General features: G+C 48.1%; 1 protein-coding gene across 1 annotated transcript in view; it reads left to right on the forward strand.

Moving 5' to 3' along the window:
• Positions 1-19,772, forward strand: part of LOC142296894 (saxiphilin-like) — a 140,513-nt gene that overhangs the window by 24,990 nt on the left and 95,751 nt on the right. The window contains exons 7-8 of the mRNA XM_075340997.1: positions 6,714-6,905; positions 10,606-10,741. Coding sequence (XP_075197112.1) covers positions 6,714-6,905; positions 10,606-10,741 — 328 coding nt within the window. The remainder of the gene's footprint in view (positions 1-6,713; positions 6,906-10,605; positions 10,742-19,772) is intronic.

The following is a 19,772-nucleotide window of genomic DNA, read 5'->3' on the forward strand; positions in this document are numbered from 1 at the left end:
GTCCCCGAGGGACTGGCCGTTGCGGCTGAGGGACCCGGTCTACCCCTGGCCCCCATGCCGCCTCCGTCCTCCTTGCTCGTGCACCGCGCTGCACCTGGCCCGTCGGGCGTACACCCCTTTGTAACAGTGGCCGAGAGAGTGGCGAGTCTGGAAGCTGCGGCAGCTGGCGGCAACCCGCCTGGCGCAGGGGCGGACGATAGTGATTCCGGGCCTGACACCGAGCCCGTTTCGGAAGAAGATGAAGGAGTCGTCGCTCTGCAGGACATGGAGGCCACTTACATCCCCCGGAGTGGGAACAACGGGTATCAGGCGGCCCTTCCTCGCCGCGCTTGCTATGCGCTGGAGGGGCTGGTGCCCGTGTTCTTCCACCCAGAGCCGGGTGGGGAGGACAAAAGTGCACAGTAAGGGCAGCGGAGTGCCGTTGCACCGTCCCCGTTGGGAACCACCTGTATGTGTTAAAAGTTTTGAAAGTTTTGAAAATGAATAATAAGCAAATGATTACCGAAGAGTAACCTGATTGTCTACTACCGTTGATTTGAAACCGGTCGTTGCCGGCACCGTTGTCCCCGTGGGGACCGTTTAAAGTTGCGTAAGGGACTCCTTACGGACAAGCCCATGAACTTGCAGGGCAACCACAAACTTGTGGGATGTAAATAAAAATTTTGTTGCAGCTTCCACCGTTGCCGCCTCCGGAGAGGCAGATTGGAGGGAGGGCCCGCAGTGGAGCAGGCTGGGGCCCAGCCACCACAGGAACCGGTGGCTACCCTCTGGGGGTTCCAGGGGCTCCCCATGGATGTGGGTCCCCTGGAAAGGACAGATCCTGCTCGGGTAACTTGGTGCAGGACTGGGGTCAAGGGGTGCTGCCTGTTTTCTTAGGGGCAGCATCAGGGCCAGGTTACTTGGGTGGGTGAGAGCGGAAGCCGTAACCGTTTAAAACCATTTGCAACGTTTAAGAAAAGTGCCTCCCGTTGTGGGATGATGTTCTTCTACTTGTATTGTTTTCTTATCTTTTTCAGAAAAAAAAAAAATAAAACCGGTGTTGGACGGGCAGCCCGCGGACGGTCTGCATTTTGCTAAGGGGGAATGTGACGCCCTGGGCAAGCCAGGGGTCACAGGTAATGACATCACCACACCCTACACCCCGGTTAGGTACACCTAAGCTAGACCAGAAATCCTTGTTGCCTTCCCCAGGGGCTGATGTCCACACCAGGGGGTGGAGCCAGGCGGTTGGTCTCCACCCACCAAGGAGTTCACAGTCCTGGAGGAGGGAAAACTGGCAGATTGGTTGTGGAGGTTGAAGTAGTAGGAGGAAAAGTAGTAAAAGAGGAGCCTGAAGTTAGTCCGGGTGTGTGCCCCGGACTGAGACAGCAAGGTTAGCAGACGGCGGTGACCGTCTGCAGGAGTGGCCTATCGGAGTTGCCGTGAGGACCGTGGACGGGTGGTGGCCCGGCAGTACCGGACCGGTACACAAGGAGAAGCCAGCACCATTGGCAGGGGCCTTTCAGATCCCGGCAAGGCTAGGAGTCGCCGTGAATTTGCCAAATCCGTCAGTGAAGGGGACCCCCGGGTCTCCAAACAACTAAGTCCCGATTGAAGGCAACAGTCCAACCGTATGAGAGAGACACCGCCACCGCCAAGGCACCAGTTTCTCAGGGCCAGCGCCTGCGGGCAAAGAGGGGCTCCTCCGGCCCATATCCAAGTCGGGGAGCGGGTTACCGGTGGGAACCCATCGCAACCAACAGAAGTACTAGGTGCAGGGAAAGAGACAGTCACCGTTAACTACCGGGGAAAAGCAACAGCAGCCGTTCGTGGGAACCGTCTTTCCAGCCGTGTGTTTTACCGAGAACTGTGTCAACGTCTCAGGCTGAGTGAGTACCTCCGTGCCGTACGGCACAGCGCTGCCCCCGCGACTCTGCACCTCACCAGGCCCCGCACCCGGCCTGTCATCCATCCCTACCCCATCACCGGGCCCCGGGACAATCAACCCCCTACCCACGGAGGGGAGAAATAACAACAAAGCTGCTCCCTGTCACCGCTCCCGGGATCCCCATACAGAGCAGCGGTGGTGTCCCCACAATCACCACAACCGTGGGTGGCGTCACGGACAATAAATCCCCAAAACCAATCCCCCTTTTCACTCACGGGCGAGGAACGCCTCTCGAGTCCCCGGGATCCGGCCCATCGCTCGAGCCACTGAGCAGCAGAGGCCGCAGCAGCAGCGGCAGCCGGACCCGAGCAGTGGTAGAGCGCAGCGTCCCCTCCTCCGCCCGCGACACTTCCCCAGTGATCTGTAGGATCCTAAGGCTTTCTGGAAAACCCTATGCTCACAACACACACCTCACACACAGGTAGGGGCACATTCCCTGAGACCTGGGCGCAGCATGTAGAGGGTTAACAGTGATCAGATGTAAGAACCAATCCCTTAACTGTTAGCCTGGGAAAGGGATGTGGCTTGTGGGAAGCAACAGGTGTTGCTAGGCAGAGTTGGCAGAGAGGAAAAACGACAGTTGAAGGAGTGACAGTTGAAAGGAGCCAGAGAGTGAGAGGGGTGTGAGGATTGTGAGGAAACCCCCAAAAGGCGACTAGGAGGTAGTAGCCTGAGGGTAGATAGATCCAAGGCACTACGCACGAGGGGGTACTGGACCCCAGAGTAGACAACAGCTCCAAGCGGTCTGCTGATCCAGCCGTGTGTGGTGACTTCCAGGGTACCACATCAGGGACACAGCCTCATATATAGGACCCGGGAGAGGGCACAGAGAAGTAGCCTACTCCACAAGGGACCGCAAGGCCTGTCATACTGGGCCCGGAAAACAAAGGAGTGGAGCGCCGCAGGTCACCAACAGCTTCAGGCAAGGGGACCATCAGCTCTGCATGTGCACGGAGGGCTCAACTGGGACTCATGTCAGCACTGGGACAAAGGAAAGTCGGTTGACCAGCCGTGCCAAACTGCACTTGCAACATCTGTGAGTAAATTACCAGTTAATCTGCAAAAACTGTGTCGTGTTTATTACTGGTGCACCACAAGACGCAGCACACCTACATGGGACTTAAGCCCCCACTGGCGGAGGGTGCGAACACTCTTGCTGCTATACCATCTGTCCCTAAAACCACAGCAGCAGTGGGACATCTTATTACCGCAACCCGCCAGTGGCGTCACAAGTGACATATAAAATAACCCTGTTAACGAGCGCCCCCCCCAGGTAATGGAACCGGGCACGGCTACCTGTGACGGCGATCCCCATTATCCACCACCCGGAACCGAGTATCCCAAGGGCCTGGGGTGTGGCAGCGCTCTACAACAAGCCTCCCTATTGAGGGATGAATCTGTGTAAATAAAATGCTCTTTTTCCTATTTTTCCACAGTTAAAAAATAAATAAATAAATAAACCTCTGATGTCCTGTAGCTCGGGAACGAGCTACGTTTAACCAAAGGGGAATGTGATGCCCTGGCCTATCAGGTCGTCACAGGGTATTGTGAAATCTGCCCTTCTGTGCAACATCCACCTCCTCCTTAGTTACGGGTCCCTAACAATTGGTGTTGCCAAAACCAGCTAATCAAAATCCTAGGAACACTCTGCACCACACCCACCAGACACACCAGTGGACGGCCTGAGTGGAATAGGGTTGCCCACTTGGGGGGTTGGTTAAGGGGGGGGGTCAGGAGTGTCAGGAGCAGTTCAGTCAGTGAGAGTCAGTGAAAATGAGAGGAGGTTAGGAGCTGGGCTCTGTGAAGTACTAGGTAGCAGATGTTGGTCTGGGCCTGGTAGGAGCTGGACCCCCGGTCACAGGGGATCGTGAGAAGAGGCACAGCATTGTTGTGGAGGACAGCCAGTGGCCTTGTACCATCACCGGGCTGGACCAGGGCACGATGGGGTACGTGGACCCTAGGTCAGGGAGTAGCTTCAGGCAACCTGACAATTTACTTGACGAGAACGGAGCCTTCAAGATCCGCTCTCCACCCGCTCCAAAATCGGGGTACTAGCGCGACGAGAGGGATAGGACTTTCCACAAATACGGTCCAAGAAATCCCAAGTGTGAACCCTGAGAGCAAGCTTCCCCAGTTAGCCATCCTGAGAAGCGGGATCCGACTAGTTTCAGGCTACAGGGACCAATGAGAGAGAAACGAGGTGCCAAGGGAAAGCTCACAGATCAACAGGCATCACCAATGGCAACGGGAGCCAGGCGTGGTCCCCCTCAACGGCAGCGGTGTCCAGAACTTTGGTTTACTACAGTTGTCAGTGTCAGCGTTATTGGACTGAGTGAGTATACGCGAGTGACCCTTACCTCCACATCGACACATCCCTGTCACCACCACGAGTCCCGGGGCATTCCCCTTACCCATGGAGGGGTTAAAAACCTGGCTGCCCACTACATCGCTACCGAGTGCTCCCAGCTGCAGCGGTGGTACTCCACCTTACCACATACCACGGGTGGCGACACCAACTACTTCATACAGTACTCCCCTGTAAATACCCCCTTTTTCTATTCGAGTGGCCGTGAGACACCTGGGTCCGGACGCCCCTTGAGCCACCGCGGATCCGGATCCGAGCAGCCTGGCTGCTGACACGGGGGCGGTACATTAGTGCTGTCCATGTCTTAGAAAATAAAATCAATTTCAGCTGTGATCCGGTGCTCTATTTCTTATAATGTTTATATCAGTTTCCTCTTGTGCATTGTTGTAAATTTTTGGAACATCGGCTTACCAAGACTCCTTTTTCTCAGCCCCATCGTAACTACTGTAAGTACATTATATAAAATGGTTGGTTGACACAAAATCACAAATAACTTCTTGTTGCTCAAACTTGCCTTATTTCACAACTTTGTAACACTAGTAATCTGGCATAAAAATGTGATAAATTCCCTCCTTAAAGTTAAATTCAATATGAAACATTGCATAAAAACTGTGCCCTTGTTTTCATGCCCTCTTTTTGTACCTCTGCCTGGCCTGCCGTGGTCACCCATATTTTTATTAGCATAACTTTTTTTTATTAACATTTTTTGTTACACAAACTAAAAACTCAAAAAAACACTATCCTGCCCCATGCAACCCTATTTGATATTACAGTGAAACATCAAACTTGACAGTGGAAAGTGCTATAAATTCTAGTTTTTTTATACTGTGATAACCAGTGCCATGTACAGCAGAGAGCTGCAGGTGCAGCCCTCATCTGTATGCTTTACCTTGACTGGTTATCAAAAATTAGAGGGGATGCCATCCCGTTTTGCTAAATTATTTTATTTATAATAAATAATTTTAAAAAACATCATGGTGTCCCTCTATTTTTGATAACCAGTCAAGGTAAAGCAGACAGCTGGGGGCCGATATTATCAGGCTGGGAAGATCCATGGTTATTTGGCCCTTCCCAGCCTAAAAATACCAGTTCGTAGCCGCCCCAGAAGTGGCACGTCCATTAGATGCGGTACTTCTGGCTCTTTGCCTGGCTTGTGCCGATTACTCTGGTGCAGTGGTAATTGGGGTGATATCTTTGGGGTTGATGTCAGCTATCAAGCACAGGGATTAGTAAACATAGAAAAAAAAGAGACAAAATTCCAGATAAGAGTCTCTGCAAATGGATATGAAGTCTTCTCCGCAAATAAAGTGTAGTCCTCATGTCTGCTGCAACCCCATACCGTAAAACGCAGAAAAAATATTTCCAAAGGAAAAAATATGAGGACAGTACCAAGTAAAATGTAAAATGTTCCTTTTTATTCCAACATGGTTAAAAACAGCCTTCTCGGCTTGTGAAAGCTCATCCTCTTTCATAAGCCGAGAAGGCTGTTTTTAACCATGTCTGAATAAAAAGGCACATTTTACTTGGTACCATTCTCATATTTTTTCCTTTGGGAATATTTTTTCCACAGGGATTAGTAATGGAAAGGCATCAATCAGACACCTCCATTGGTAACATGGTAAGTGTAAAGTAAAAGAAAAAAAAAAACCAGACAGGAAAAAATAGTTTATTTGAATAAAGACTCCCTTACAGTCTCTCGTTCACAAATTTTTTCATTTTAAAAAATCCTCGAAGTTCCGACATAATTCAATGCTGATTCTCAGAACAAGGCTCCTTCGGTCACTTAAGATAAGACATTAAACTGTCTACAGTGGACATTGATAGTACTTATTAATGTAATGGCTGTTATTGTTAATATTTTCATTGTGTTCAAAATTGAAAAATAAAGCCTGTAAAAGAAAAAGAATGCCTCAGAGGAGATCTCATTTACTGTATATGTATAAATACGTGTGTGGTCAACACAAAGGACGGCACATGACTTATTCCATTCAAAGACAATACTAATCACAAGGGAGTGGGTGATTCCGGCAGCTATATAGGAAAGGATTCTTTATAGTTAGAGCAGTCAGATTGTGGAATGCCCTACCACAAGAGGTAGTAATGACAGATATCAACATTTATAGAATAGATGGATGCTTTTCTCACAGCAAATGGTATTATGGGTTATAAAAAAGCTAGCAATAGAAAATATCATATAACTGGTGGAGAAAGGTTGAACATTATGGACGTAGGTATTTTTTCAAGCTGTGTAAGTATTTATTGTTGTTTCTATGATAAAAGGCACAAAGCTTAAAAAGTATTTTCTTTCTAAGCTATATAAGATATAACCATATTATCCATTTTTTTCCACGTTTTTTTCATGAAAAATTACCTTTTTATAACATTTTCACACTTTATTACATCATTAATTATGTATTTCAGCTCCTGTGACGTTGCACTATGCCGTTGCTGTGGTGAAAAAGTCAAGTAGCTTCCAAGTCGATCAACTGAAAGGAAAAAGATCTTGTCATTCTGCGGTGGGAGAGTCAGCAGGTTGGGTCGCTCCTTTGAACATTCTCCTTAAGAAGAAGCTACTGTCGTGGGAAGAACCTGAACAAAAATCTATTGAAAAAGGTACAAGCGCGTACATGTAGAACAGAATATGAGGGAAGCACTAACCACAAACGTTAAAGGGAACCTGCCACGTACAATATGCATTCTGACCTATCAGCAGACGCACGTGTGCCCTAATTACTCCTCCCTACCCATCCGTGTGTTGTAAAATTGTGTAATATGAAAGTAATAAAAAACATTTTATTACTCACATATTTCATATGTAAATAGCAGAGCTCGTCGCCCCATGGGCGTCACATCGCCCTATGACCGTTTGCATACTTTCCATGGTATCACGCCCCTGTGGGCGTGAGACCATGGATTCACATGAGCGACGTCCCCCATCGCACCTTCAGAATCACGCGCGTGCGCACTTACCATTCCCGCAGCCTTTTCCGGGTGCTCGTTGTCAGATTCAGACGCACTCTGCGCATGATCAGAAGAGTCTGATCACGCGCAGAACGCGTCTGAAGCCGGCGAGTGAACACCTGGAAAAGGTTGCGGGAATAGTAAGTGCAAACATGAGCGGGATCGGAAGGAGCAGACTGGGGGCGTCGCTCATGTGAATCGATGGTATTACGCCCACAGGGGCGTGACACCATGGAAAGTATGAAAACGCCCACAGGGCACTGCAACACCCATAGGGCGACGAGCTCTGCTATTTACATAGGACATATGAAAGTAATAAAACGTTTTTTATTACTTTCATATTACACAATTGTACAACACAGGGATGGGTAGGGAGGTGTAATTAGGACACACATGCATCTACTGGTAGGTCAGAACGCATATTGTATGTGACAGGTTCCCTTTAATACCATTTTATATGCTAATACAATCCAATACAATATTTAGTGCAGCATGACCATGGCTGAGCCTTGGGGTCCGAACTGTGTGGTCTCCAATGTAGGTAGTGGAAGCAGTCCTGACAGTGATCTTTTACTAACATGCACTTGTGCTGATACAGCTGCATTACAAATCTGACACAGCTTAGATGGGAGTACATACAACTGCATAGTACTTTATACTCCTCCACCCTCTATAGCTGTATAACATGCAATCCTTGGATGGCATTGTTGTATATTTATGATACAATTGCATAGATACGAGGGGCTGCTAAGTCTTTGGCTTTACTCAGAAAGAAACGAGATAGGATGATGAGACTTTACATTTATTCCACATACTCTCCACTGATGTCAGCACACACTTCTTACATCGGTATTCCAAGGTCAGTAAGCCTAGGGATTTCGGTTGTGCCTCAAACCTTGCATCCGTAGCAGCCATGGCATCAGAAAAGGTGTGAAATTTGGTACCCTTGAGGTGTTTCTTCAGGTTGGGAAATGGAAATTGCTGATAGTTGGAGAGAACTAGATCTGGTGAATAAAGTGGGTGGTCAACAAGTTGGAAGCTCAGCTCTACCAGTTTTGCCGTGGTCACTTGTGCAGTGTGCGTGGAGGCGTTGTCTTCCAGGAACAAGATACCTGTGGACAGCTTTCCACACCTTTTGGCCTTCAGAGCTGCCTTCAATTGGTCCAAAAGTTCAATGTAATACCTTGTATTGATGGTGGAACCCTTTTGATGGTAGTCCACTAGCAGCACGCCCTCCTTATCCCAGAACACAGACGCCGTCACCTTAGTGGCTGATTTTTGCACACTCAACTTCTTTGGAAGAGGAGAACCACTGTGCCTCCACTCTTTTGACTGCTCCTTGTTTTCAGGGTCATACATAGAAATCCAGGTCTCATCCATAGTGACAAGTCGATCCAGGAAGTTCTTATCAGTCCAGAACCGCTGACACATGGACTGGGAAGTTTTCACTTGCATGCTTCTCTGATCTGTTGTCAAATATTTGTGGACCCACTTTGCAGATAGCTTCCTCATGTCCAAATGTTTATGGATAATGACATAAATACGTTCATGGGAAATCCCCAAGATGTCTGCTATTGATTTAGCTTTAATTTGTCGATTCTCCAGTATGAGGTTGTGCACAGCATCAACGATCTCCAGAACAACCACTCTTGGTCATCCAGGACGTTCCTCATCATTGGTGCTAAAGTGGCCCGTTTTAAATTTGGCAACCCAGTTCTTAACTGTGGAATATGAAGGGCATTGATCCCCCAATGCCTGCGACATATCACCATTAATATCCTTCACGGACTTTCCTTGCAGAAACAAGAATTTATCACTCCTCTGCTCTGTTGCTGTGAATATTGCTTTAGACTCCGCCATTTTGTTTTCCCACGTGCGTAGAACACAAAGACAACATTTTGCAAACATTTATTAGACACCTAAGGCTTTCATGTGATGTAATATTAGTTACCATAGAAACAAAAAAAGATCACAAAGCAAAAGACTTATCAGCAGCCCCTCATATATATGAATCCATCCTTCATTGGGACCCTATTGCCTCAGGGGTTCTTCCTGTGATTATTTCTGATAGATCTAGATCGTTTGATTTGAAAAAATGTATTACTGCCCAGTTGGCTCAGACCGGTTCACACTAGGAAGATTAAATCAGTTGGATTATCTTTGTTTCCTAATTTGATTGGCAATTTTAGATGTGGTAGCTCCAAATGTCATTGTTACTTGATGATGGTTCATACACTTTCAACTCAGCCATCACCCTAAAATCATTTTCAATTGAGCATTTAAAAACTGCAATGCATCACTTGTGGTATATTTGTTGGCATGTGCGTGTAATCTCCAATATGTCAGCAGAACCATCCAAACTGTTAGGCCGGAGTCATACTTGTAAGAGACTGCCTGTGACTGAATTTAAAAGAAGACTGTGATTTTTGCTGTGGTATTGCTGCATATAGTACAAGTATTCAATCGATCACAGGGGACTAATAAATACAGTAAAAAGTAAAATAAAATAAAAAAGTGAAAAAAATAAGCAACAAATTAAAAAATAAAAGTTCAAATCACCCCTCTTTTCCCAATTACAAATAGATAATAAAAATAAATACACGTAAGTGTTACAGCTGTCTTTAGGAAAGTCTGAACTATCAAGATATAAAAATTATTAACTTGATCCGTAAACACCATAAAAAAATGAACTTAAAAACACCAAAATTGCATCCCAAAATCTTATCAATAAAATTGTCATCTTACCCTGTAAAAAAATGAGCTCTCACACAGAGCCGAAATCAACATAAACCAAAAAATGAAAGCATTATCGGTCTCAGAAAATGGCGGCCCAATCAATTTTTTTTCTTTTCATTTCTGATTTTTTTTTCACAAATTTAATAATTAATAAATAAAACTAGACAAGTTTGGTATCGCCATAGTTCTACTGAGGACTAGAATCCTTTTGCAAGGCCATCTATGCCATAAAATGTATGTCGTATGTATGTCGTTCTCAAAAACCATATCAGAATTGTGGAGGTTTTTTTGCAATATCCCTGTACTTAGATTTTTTCCCATTTTCCAGTACACTAGTAAAAATGAATGATTTTGTTCAAAGTACAACTTGTCTCAGAAGAACAAAGTCCTCACATGTCTATGTGGACAGAAAAATAAAAAAAGTTATGAATCTTGGAAAAAGAGGGAGAAAAGAATAAAAAGGAGAAATTGACAGTGGCGGGACAGGGGATTAATACCAAATAACGCACATTCTTAAAGTTGTTATTCACCGGTCAACCATATTCAAGTAATGAATAAATAATATCTGTATTGATGACTTTCTCTATAAGTTGATGACACTCTGTTTCCACAATAGCGGCTTCAGAGTTCTTCTCAGCCGGCTGTGCCCCCGGAGCTAAAGAAGCAAAACTGTGTGAGCAGTGTGCAGGTCAAGAAGAAAAGTGCCAACGTGGTCCTGGAGAGCCGTACTATGGGGATGAAGGCGCCTTAAAGTGAGTTACAATGTTTATCGCACTTTTGAAATTTGTATTTGACTTTTAATGCACTCAGACTTTTTTCTTGCACTGTATTGAAATTCAACTAAATACACAAGTTTAAAGGGAGTCTGAGCAAACTTCTATTCTAAAGAAACAACAGAATCAACGCGTTTGGCCTAAGAAGAATCAATCCCACCTTTTATTTCCAAATCTATGGTCGAGATTAATAGAAAAGAAAAAAACAATCCAATCAATTGAGTGGAAATCTGCCCTGCTACTAAAAATCTAAATTTTAATTTTTATTATATTGTTTGCATCTTTATAAATCCACCTTTGGTTTTCAACACTGCCTGAATCCTTCTGGGCATGCTCTTGATGGGATTCAAGTATGTCTTGACTGAAATCTGATCCAAGGTCTCTTGTAAACATTCCCATTGTTGGGCATACTGGCCGACTCCCTTGGGTATATATAGAGCTTTTTCCTCAACTCTACCCACAATTGTTCAATTGGGTTGAGGTCTGGGAACGGCGGGGACCAATCCAACACCTCTACTTAATTGTCTTTGAACCATTTCTATGCCAAACTCGACGTATGCTTCAGGTCATTGTCCTGCTGGAACACTGTCATCCTTTTCATACCCATAATACCATACCCATAGTATATGAAGTAACTCGTTTTGTAGGATACTCACATATAGCTGAGAAATGAGACCACCATTGATCCTGGTCAAGTATTCAACACATTTGGTAGTGAAACACCTCAATATCATCAGGCTTCCTCCACCGAACTTGACAATTCCTTCAATTTCTCGATCTGTTAGCCCCTTTTTTTCTTTGAGATGCATTTGCACCCATCAGAGCCTGATCTATTGACTTTTGTCTCATCACTCAAAATTACCCATTTCCAGTTTTCTACTGTCCACTTTTTGTACTTTTTTGCAAACTCGAGCCAACAATATTGAAGACGAGGCTTCTTTACCTTTTTTGGGCCACCATTCGAGTCTTGTGTAATATGCGTTGCACAGTACTATTGCGAAGTATACGATCCACCCTTGGCTGTATTTGTCACTCCAGAACTGATAGACCATGTGATGAACCAAATTATTAAAGGGAACCAATCATCAGGATTTTCCAATATAACCTAAAGCCAGCGCTATACTGGCACTATCAGGCTGAGTCTATACATACCTGTAGTTGTCAGCTCGGATGTTTAGGTTTTGAAATCCAACAAAGTAAAGTTTATAAAATCATCAGCTTTTTGAGTGACAGCAGCTGAGAATCAGATAATAGCTGGTGGGTATTAAGAGTTATCCCCTCACCCTGCTAGAATTAGCATACATGAAGTATTAAACATTTGATTTACTTTTTCCCTTGCAGGACCTGTGCTGAGGTCATACCCATGTGACCAGAAGGGGCGGAATCTCAGCCAACAAAGCTAATACCAGGTTGGCTGAGGCCCCGCCCCTACTGGTCACATGAGTATGACCTCACACAGGTCCTTCTAGTGAAAAAGTATTTGATTATATAATACTTATGCTAATTCTAACAGGGGGAAGGGATAAGAATGAATGCCCCCAGATATTATTTGATCCTCAGCTGCTGTTCCTCAAGAAGCTGCTGATTTTATAAACTTTACTTTCTTGGATTTCAAAACCTAAACATCTGAGTTGACCACTACAGGTATGTATAGATGTGCTGCCCCCACGTAAGCAGCCAGGCTGCTCAGATCCAGATCCGCGGTGGCTCGAGGGGTCTCCGGACTCGAGGGTCGGGGTCGCGCGGCCACTTGGAATAAAGGGGGGAGTATTTCAGGGGATGGTGTGGAAAGTTTGTGACGCAACCCGTGGTGCGTGGTAAGATGGAGTACCACCACTGCAATTGGGAGTAACCGGTGGCGTTGGTGTGGACAGCCAGGTGTTTAACCCCTCCACAGGTAGGGGGGATGCCCCGGGACTCGGTGATGGTGACAGAGAGGTGCCATTGGGACGGTAAGGGTCACTTATGTACTCACTCAGTCCAATAACACTGACACCGACAACTGTGGTAAACCAAAGTTCTGGACACCGCTGACGCTTGGAGGGAGCATGCCCGGATCCCGTGCCCATTGGTGTTGTTTGTTAGTCTGTGACCTTTACATTGGCACCTAGTCTGCTGTTTGGTTCCTTTAGCCTGAAGCTAATCGGATACCGCTCACCAGTGTGGCTAACTGGGTGAGTTTGCTCTCAGGGTTCACGATTGGGATTTTCTGGACTGTGTAGTGGGAAAGTCCTATCCCCCTCGTTGCGCTAGTACCCCGATTTTGGAGCAGGTGGAGAACGTATCTTGAAGGCTCCGTCATCGTCAGGTAAATTGTCAGGATGCCTGAAGCTTCTTCCTGACTTAGGGTCTTCGTACCCCGTCGTGCCCTGGCCCCTGCCCGGTGATGGCACAAGGCTGCCGGCTGTCCTTCTTGACAAACCGTGCCCTTTGTCACGATCCCCTGTGACCGATGTCCAGCTCCTACGAGGCCCAGACCAACATCTGCCACCTAGTAGTCTCAAGGAGCCCAGCTCCTGACCTCTCCTCTCGAGAGTCACTTCTCAACTCTCTGTCTCCTGACACTCCTGACCTTCCCTAACCAACCCCTTAAGTGGGCAACCCTATTCCCTTCAGGTCAGCCACTGGTGTGTCAGTTGGGTGTGGTGCAGAGTGTTCCTAGGATTTTGATTAGCTTGTTCTTGGCAACACCAAAAGGTCAGGAACCCGTAACCAAGGAGGAGGTGGATATTGTAAAGAAGGGCAGATTGCACAATACCCTGTGATGACCTGATAGGCCAGGGTGTCACATTCCCCCTTGGTTAAACGTAGCTCGTCCCTGAGCTACAGGACATCAGAGGTTTATTTTTTTTTTCATTTTTTTTTTTTAAACTGTAGGAAAAGGTAAGAAAAAGGTTAACATTTTTATTCACATTTTCATCCCACATTAGGGAGGCTTGACACTTAAATGTTACCAACATTTTAAGAGTTCATCTCCTCAACGATGGGACGCTACCGGTTTCAGTGGTAGCGGAGACTCAACCTGCTCCGTTGCAGCCTCTACCCACGACAGTCCAGTCCCAGTGTCCCGGTTCCCGTCAACCCGCCACCCAAACAACCTGACCCACTGCATACCTATGGTGGGTCCGTGACCAGATTAAGGTCCCGGGTGTTGTTTTTGACGACTCTGGTGGGTACAGGAGGTGCAACTGTATGTAATACATAAGTTCGTGTTGGTCACTCCACTCCTGTGACCGTGGTCCATTTTTACTAAATATATAACTAACGAAGTCCATGCACCGGGTGTACACATTTTAGCAATCTTCTTTTTAATCAGGTGACTTTCAGTCTTTTCATTAAAACTGGTTAATTAGGCACTCATTTACTAGCATTTTCTATATGAAAAACAACAAACTGTGAAAAACAATGAACGAAAGCACCGATACCTAACAATTCTATGGCATCGTTAAACCACTGATATTTAAACATTTTTCAACACTTTTCTCTGTACCTCCGTGGAGGCCGATAGTCAACAGCAGCAGCTGGCACAACTTGCTCATTCACCATAGTGAGCTGTTTCACATCTAGGGCATACCAGCCCCGCTCGCTCCAGTGCCGCGTGTAAGTGACTACCTCCCCTGGCTCCAGGTTACGGCCTGGGTGATCCCTTGGGAGATGCTGCTCAATATACCTTCGAGCTGCAAACACTTCGTCGGGGAGACTTGCTTCCCAGAGGAAACCCCACCCCTTCTCAAGGTCGAGGCACCACACAAGGCCCCTTCGTTGCGGCCCCCGAACACAGGAGGTGGCTTTCCTCAAATTTTTTTTCTCCCTTCGTGTACGGGCAATGATCTCCCACTGCCGTTGATCTGGAGTGGTCATGGCTGGTGTCAGCTTTCGCTGGTGATGTCGTTCCCAGTAGGGGGTGTCAGCGTCCGGCCTCAGCTCCCTAGCTGGCTCTGGTTTTATGTGGACTCTTGAGGCCCCAACAGCCATCGGGATGCTGTGCGGCAGTGGAACCGGGAGATCGTCAGGCTCCACTCCCGCCTTGGCACTTTAAAGAACCGACTCGTCCGCAGCCGGGGTTGCAGGGTCTGGGTGCTCCGCCTCTGAGGACGAGTCTGATGATGTGGCCGGGTCTGGTCTGACCTGGGTTCGGATGACCGCTGTCATGACAGGGATGAGGGCCAAGCCCGTGGTTTCTGCAGCTGGAGCTTTACTTAAAGGCACTGAAGGTTCCGCTGCCGGGGTTGGTGTGTGCAGCTCGGCGTCCGCTGAGAACAGGGTAGGTGACGATGTAGTGCTCACCACGAGTGGGGGCGGTCTGGATCCCTCAGCCACAGTGGCTGGATTTGGGCAATCAGTAGGGACTGGGTAACCGCTTACCCTCTCTTCACGTGGGATCTCGATCTCATGGGCTCGCTCCGCCATCGCCAGGCTCCTCATCTCTTCCCTCCAGTGGTTCAAAATAAACAGGAACTGCTTCCGCATCCTCCTGCACAGCTGCTCTGTCTCCTCCTCAATCCAAGTTGCGGTCCCGGGAACAGCAAGTTCTGGTGACCACTCCAGCTCCGCCATCTTGCCTCTGCGTCACCCAGGAACGTTATGGCATACCTGCTTCTCTTCGGCTGTAGTTACATTCCGGCACGCCCCCTCGGTTTTCACTCAGCACTCCTTCGCGCGCTGTGGCCCTCTGGCAACTTCTGGTTCCAGCCTCACACGCAGGACAAAGGTCGGGCCTTCTTCTTCGCGTGCTTTCACGGGGAAGATAGCGTTTTGGCGTGAAAAGATGGGGGAAAATGGCGGAATTGGTGGAAAAAGGAATCTCGACTCGCGGCTTTCGGCTCCAAGGCGCATGTCACCCAGGTAAGTGGATCCTGCTCGGATCCTGTTTGTGACACCAAAGTTTCAAAGGTGTGCCACCCCTGCGTCAGCAGCCAGGCTGCTCGGATCCGGATCCGCAGTGGCTCGAGGGGTCTCCGGACCCGAGGGTCGGGGTCGCGCGGCCACTCGGAATAAAGGGGGGAGTATTTACAGGGGATGGTGTGGAAAGTTCGTGATGCCACCCATGGTGCGTGGCAAGAAGGAGTACCACCGCTGCAATTGGGAGTACCTGGTGGTGATGGTGTGGGCAGGCAGCTGTTTAACCCCTCCACGGGTAGAGGGGATGTCCCGGGACTCTGTGATGGTGACGGGGAGGTACCGTTGGGATGGTAAGGGTCACTTATGTACTCACTCAGTCCAATAACACTGACACCAACAATTGTGGTAAACCAAAGTTCTGGACACCGCTGACGCTTGGAGGGAGCACGCCCAGATCCCATGCCTGTTGGTGTTGCTTGTTAGTCTGTGACTTTTACCTTGGCACCTAGTCTGCTGTTTGGTCCCTTTAGCCTGAAACTATTCGGGTCCTGCTCACCAGCGTGACTAACTGGGTGAGGTTGCTCTCAGGGTTCACGATTGGGATTTTCTGGACTGTGTAGTGGGAAAGTCCTATCCCCCTCATTGCGCTAGTACCCCAATTTTGGAGTGGGTGGAGAACGCTCCGTCCTCATCTGGTAAATTGCCAGGACGCTTGAAGCTTTTTCCTGATCTAGAATCCACGTTCCCCTTCGTGCCCTGGCCCCTGCCCGGTGATGGCACAAGGCCACAGGCTGCCCTCCTCGACAGTTCGTGCCCCTTGTCACGATCCCATGCGACCGGGGTCCAGCTCCCACCAGGCTCAGACCAACGTCTGCCACCTAGTAGTCTCAAGGAGCCCAGCTCCTGACCTCTCCTCTCGAGAGTCACTTCTCAACTGTCTGTCTCCTGACACTCCTGACCTCCCCTAACCAACCCCCCAAGTGGGCGACCCTATTCCCTTCAGGTCAGCCACTGGTGTGTATGGTGGGTGTGGTGCAGAGAGTTCCTAGGATTTTGATTAGTTTGTTCTTGGCAACACCAAAGGTCAGGGACCCGTAACCAACGAGGAGGTGGATATTGTACAGAAGGGCAGATTGCACAACACCCTGTGACGACCTGATAGGCCAGTGCGTCACATAGACTCAGCTTGATAGAGCCAGTACAGCACTGGCTTTAGGTTATATACGAAAATCCTGGTGATTGTGTGACGCCCTGGCAAAACCAGGTAATCACACACTAGGCCCCTGCATAACACCATCCCTCACAGGGTTACATACAGCCGACCTGAAACCCTAGTCACCCCCCTCAGGGCAAGACAGGCACGCCAGTGAGCGGGACCAGGCGGTTATGGAACGCCCACCTAGGGGTTTAGACAGCACGGGGTGGAAAAACAAACAGTCAAGAGCAAACCGATGGAGTGGTAGTTCAAGTTGAGAGGAGTCGAGGCTAGAGCTAGGTGTAGCTCCAGTGGAGGAGAAGTTCAAGTTGGACGGTGCCAGGGTCGGAGCCCTGGTACCTTGGCTAGGTGGCAGACGGTAGTCTCCGTCAGCAGGAGATGGGAAGACGGCTCGGCAGATCCGAGGAGGACCGGGACAGGGTTGGAGCCCGCCGCTACCGACAGCGGAGACACGACCGGAAACCATGCACAGAGGGGGTACTCGGACCCTGAAGCCAGGACCGGAACCAATGGCCTAGCTAATCAACCGATTGAGGGCAGGATTACAGGTCCTGTCCCAACCAAAGTCCAAAAAGCAGACAACCACCCACAGAGAGGGATAGGGCAACCGCCAGGGCCCATAGATCCCACGGGTCAGCGTCAGCGGGCACGGCTCCTCAGGCACCCAGAAAGTCGGGAGCGGACTCCTGTGTTCTATACCGGGAAGTCTAAACACACAACCACAACTAGTGCAGGGGAAAAGACGGCGACCACCAGCCCGGATGGGGGACCAGAGTACAACCGGCCACGGCGGCTGGCCACCAGCACCTTGGTTTACCAAAACACTCGTGTGATTCATTTAATTGTAAGTAACCAAACATCCCCTGATCCATCCGGGCGCGCAAGCCCCTGCCATCACCATACCCTGCACAGAGACACTTGGCTCCGGGGCAACCATCCCTAACCACCGAGGGGTTAACATCCGGCTGCCACTACATCTCCCATGGGTATCCCACAACAGCAGCGGTGGTGTCTCACTTCACCACACACTGTGGGTGGTGTCACGAACTGAATACGGCCAAGGCCGTACAACTACGAACCCCCTTTTCATTCGGCATGTCCACGTGACCCCCGGGTCCGGAGGAACCCTTGAGCCACACAGCGGGTCCGGATCCGCTCCGGGCGTGGGGGCGGCACAATTGGTTCCCATTAAGACCAATATTTTGCCTGGACGTCCACCTTTTGGCTTTTGAATTATTCTTACAGCTGTCATGGCACTTACATGATACAGTTTGTCAATTTTTTTCTCCGAAAGACCACTATCAATGAGTTGGATGATGATGTTTTTATTTTCTTGGGAAATCTTTTTCATGGCTGCTTCTCGATTCGAACAAGTGACCTCTCATTTGGGAATCAACTTAATAACATAGTGAACTATTAGGCAATGTGAGAACAGGTTGTCATTTGTAGTATACAGGAAGAAAAAGTTTATTGAGACAAGGATCAAAAACAGTAAAAATGCAGAGACATGACAAGAATCTGCAACACTAATCATATGCCACATTCATTGAAACATTGAGTAGAAATTTTGTACGTAACACATTATGGGGCTTTTTTTACCTATTTCCCCTTGTAAACATTGGATATCTGGGGTAGTAAAATGCAATTAATTTTTATTCACCCCCAATAGTATGACACATCTGTGGTGTCAATATGCTCACTGCATCCCTAGAAGAATTCATTGAGGGCTTCAGTTTGTAAAATTGGGTCACATGTGGTTGATTTCTGCTGTTATGGCACCTCAGGGTCTTTTCAAATGTGACATGGCATCCACAAATCAATGCAGAAAATTCTGAAGTCAAATATGGTGCTTCTTCCCTTCTGAGCTTTACACTGTATCTCAAAACCAGTTTCTGATTACATATAGGGTATGCTCAGGAAAAATTGCATAACACATTTTTGAATCCATTTTTTTCTTATTAGCTCTATAAAAATTAAAAAATTGGGGCTAAAACAACATTTTTGTGAAAAAAAAAAAAATTATTATTTCTGTACCGTCCAAAGGTTTAACATTTTGTTGCACATCTACGGTGTCAAAATGCTCACTGCACCCATAGGTTAATTAATTAAGGGATGTAGTTTGTAAAATGTGGTCACTTATGGGGGGCTCTGCCAATGTGACATGGTATCCCAAAATCATTCCAGCAAAATCTGAACTCTGATATGGGGCTCCTTCCCTTCTGAGCTTTGCACTATGCCTCAAAAGTAGTTTTGACCACTTTTGGGTTATTAGTGAACTCAGGAGAAATTGCATAATAGCAAATTGTATGGTCCATTTTCTCTTATTACCTTTTTTGAAAATTAAAACTTTGGTGCCAAAGCAACATTTTACTGAAAAAAATGGTATTTTTTTATTTTCAGAGCCCCATCTATATATATAATTGCCTTATTCTGTCTGTCTGTCTGTCTGTCTTGCTCCAAAATTGTGTCGTTACAGTGACATTGTGTCCTTACAGTGACAACCGTCAGATTGGCTGCTGGGCTCGGCCTGGCCCCGCCCCTCCACACGGATTGGCCGTTTGGCCAGGCCCACCCCCGCACATGATGCCCACTAGGCCACGTCCCCCGCACGCAATGCCCGCTAGGCCACGCCCCCGCACGTGATGCCCGCTAGGCCACACACCCCGCAAGCGATGCCCGCTAGGCCACGCCCTCGCACATTATGCCCGCTAGGCCACGGCCCCCTCATACTATGCCCGCTAGGCCACGCCCCCCTCACACTATGCCGGCTCGGCTACGTCCCCCTCACACTATGCCAGCTAGGACACGCCCTCTCACACTATGCCCGCTCGGCCACGGACCCCTCACACTATGCTCGCTCGGCCACGCCCCCCTCACACTATGCCCACTCGGCCTCGCCCCCCGCACACGTTGGGCACCTGTACACCTCCCCCCAGGACTACTCCTCCCATT

Source organism: Anomaloglossus baeobatrachus, chromosome 3 (genome assembly GCF_048569485.1).
Source record: "Anomaloglossus baeobatrachus isolate aAnoBae1 chromosome 3, aAnoBae1.hap1, whole genome shotgun sequence".
NCBI classification, from domain to species: Eukaryota; Metazoa; Chordata; class Amphibia; order Anura; family Aromobatidae; genus Anomaloglossus; species Anomaloglossus baeobatrachus.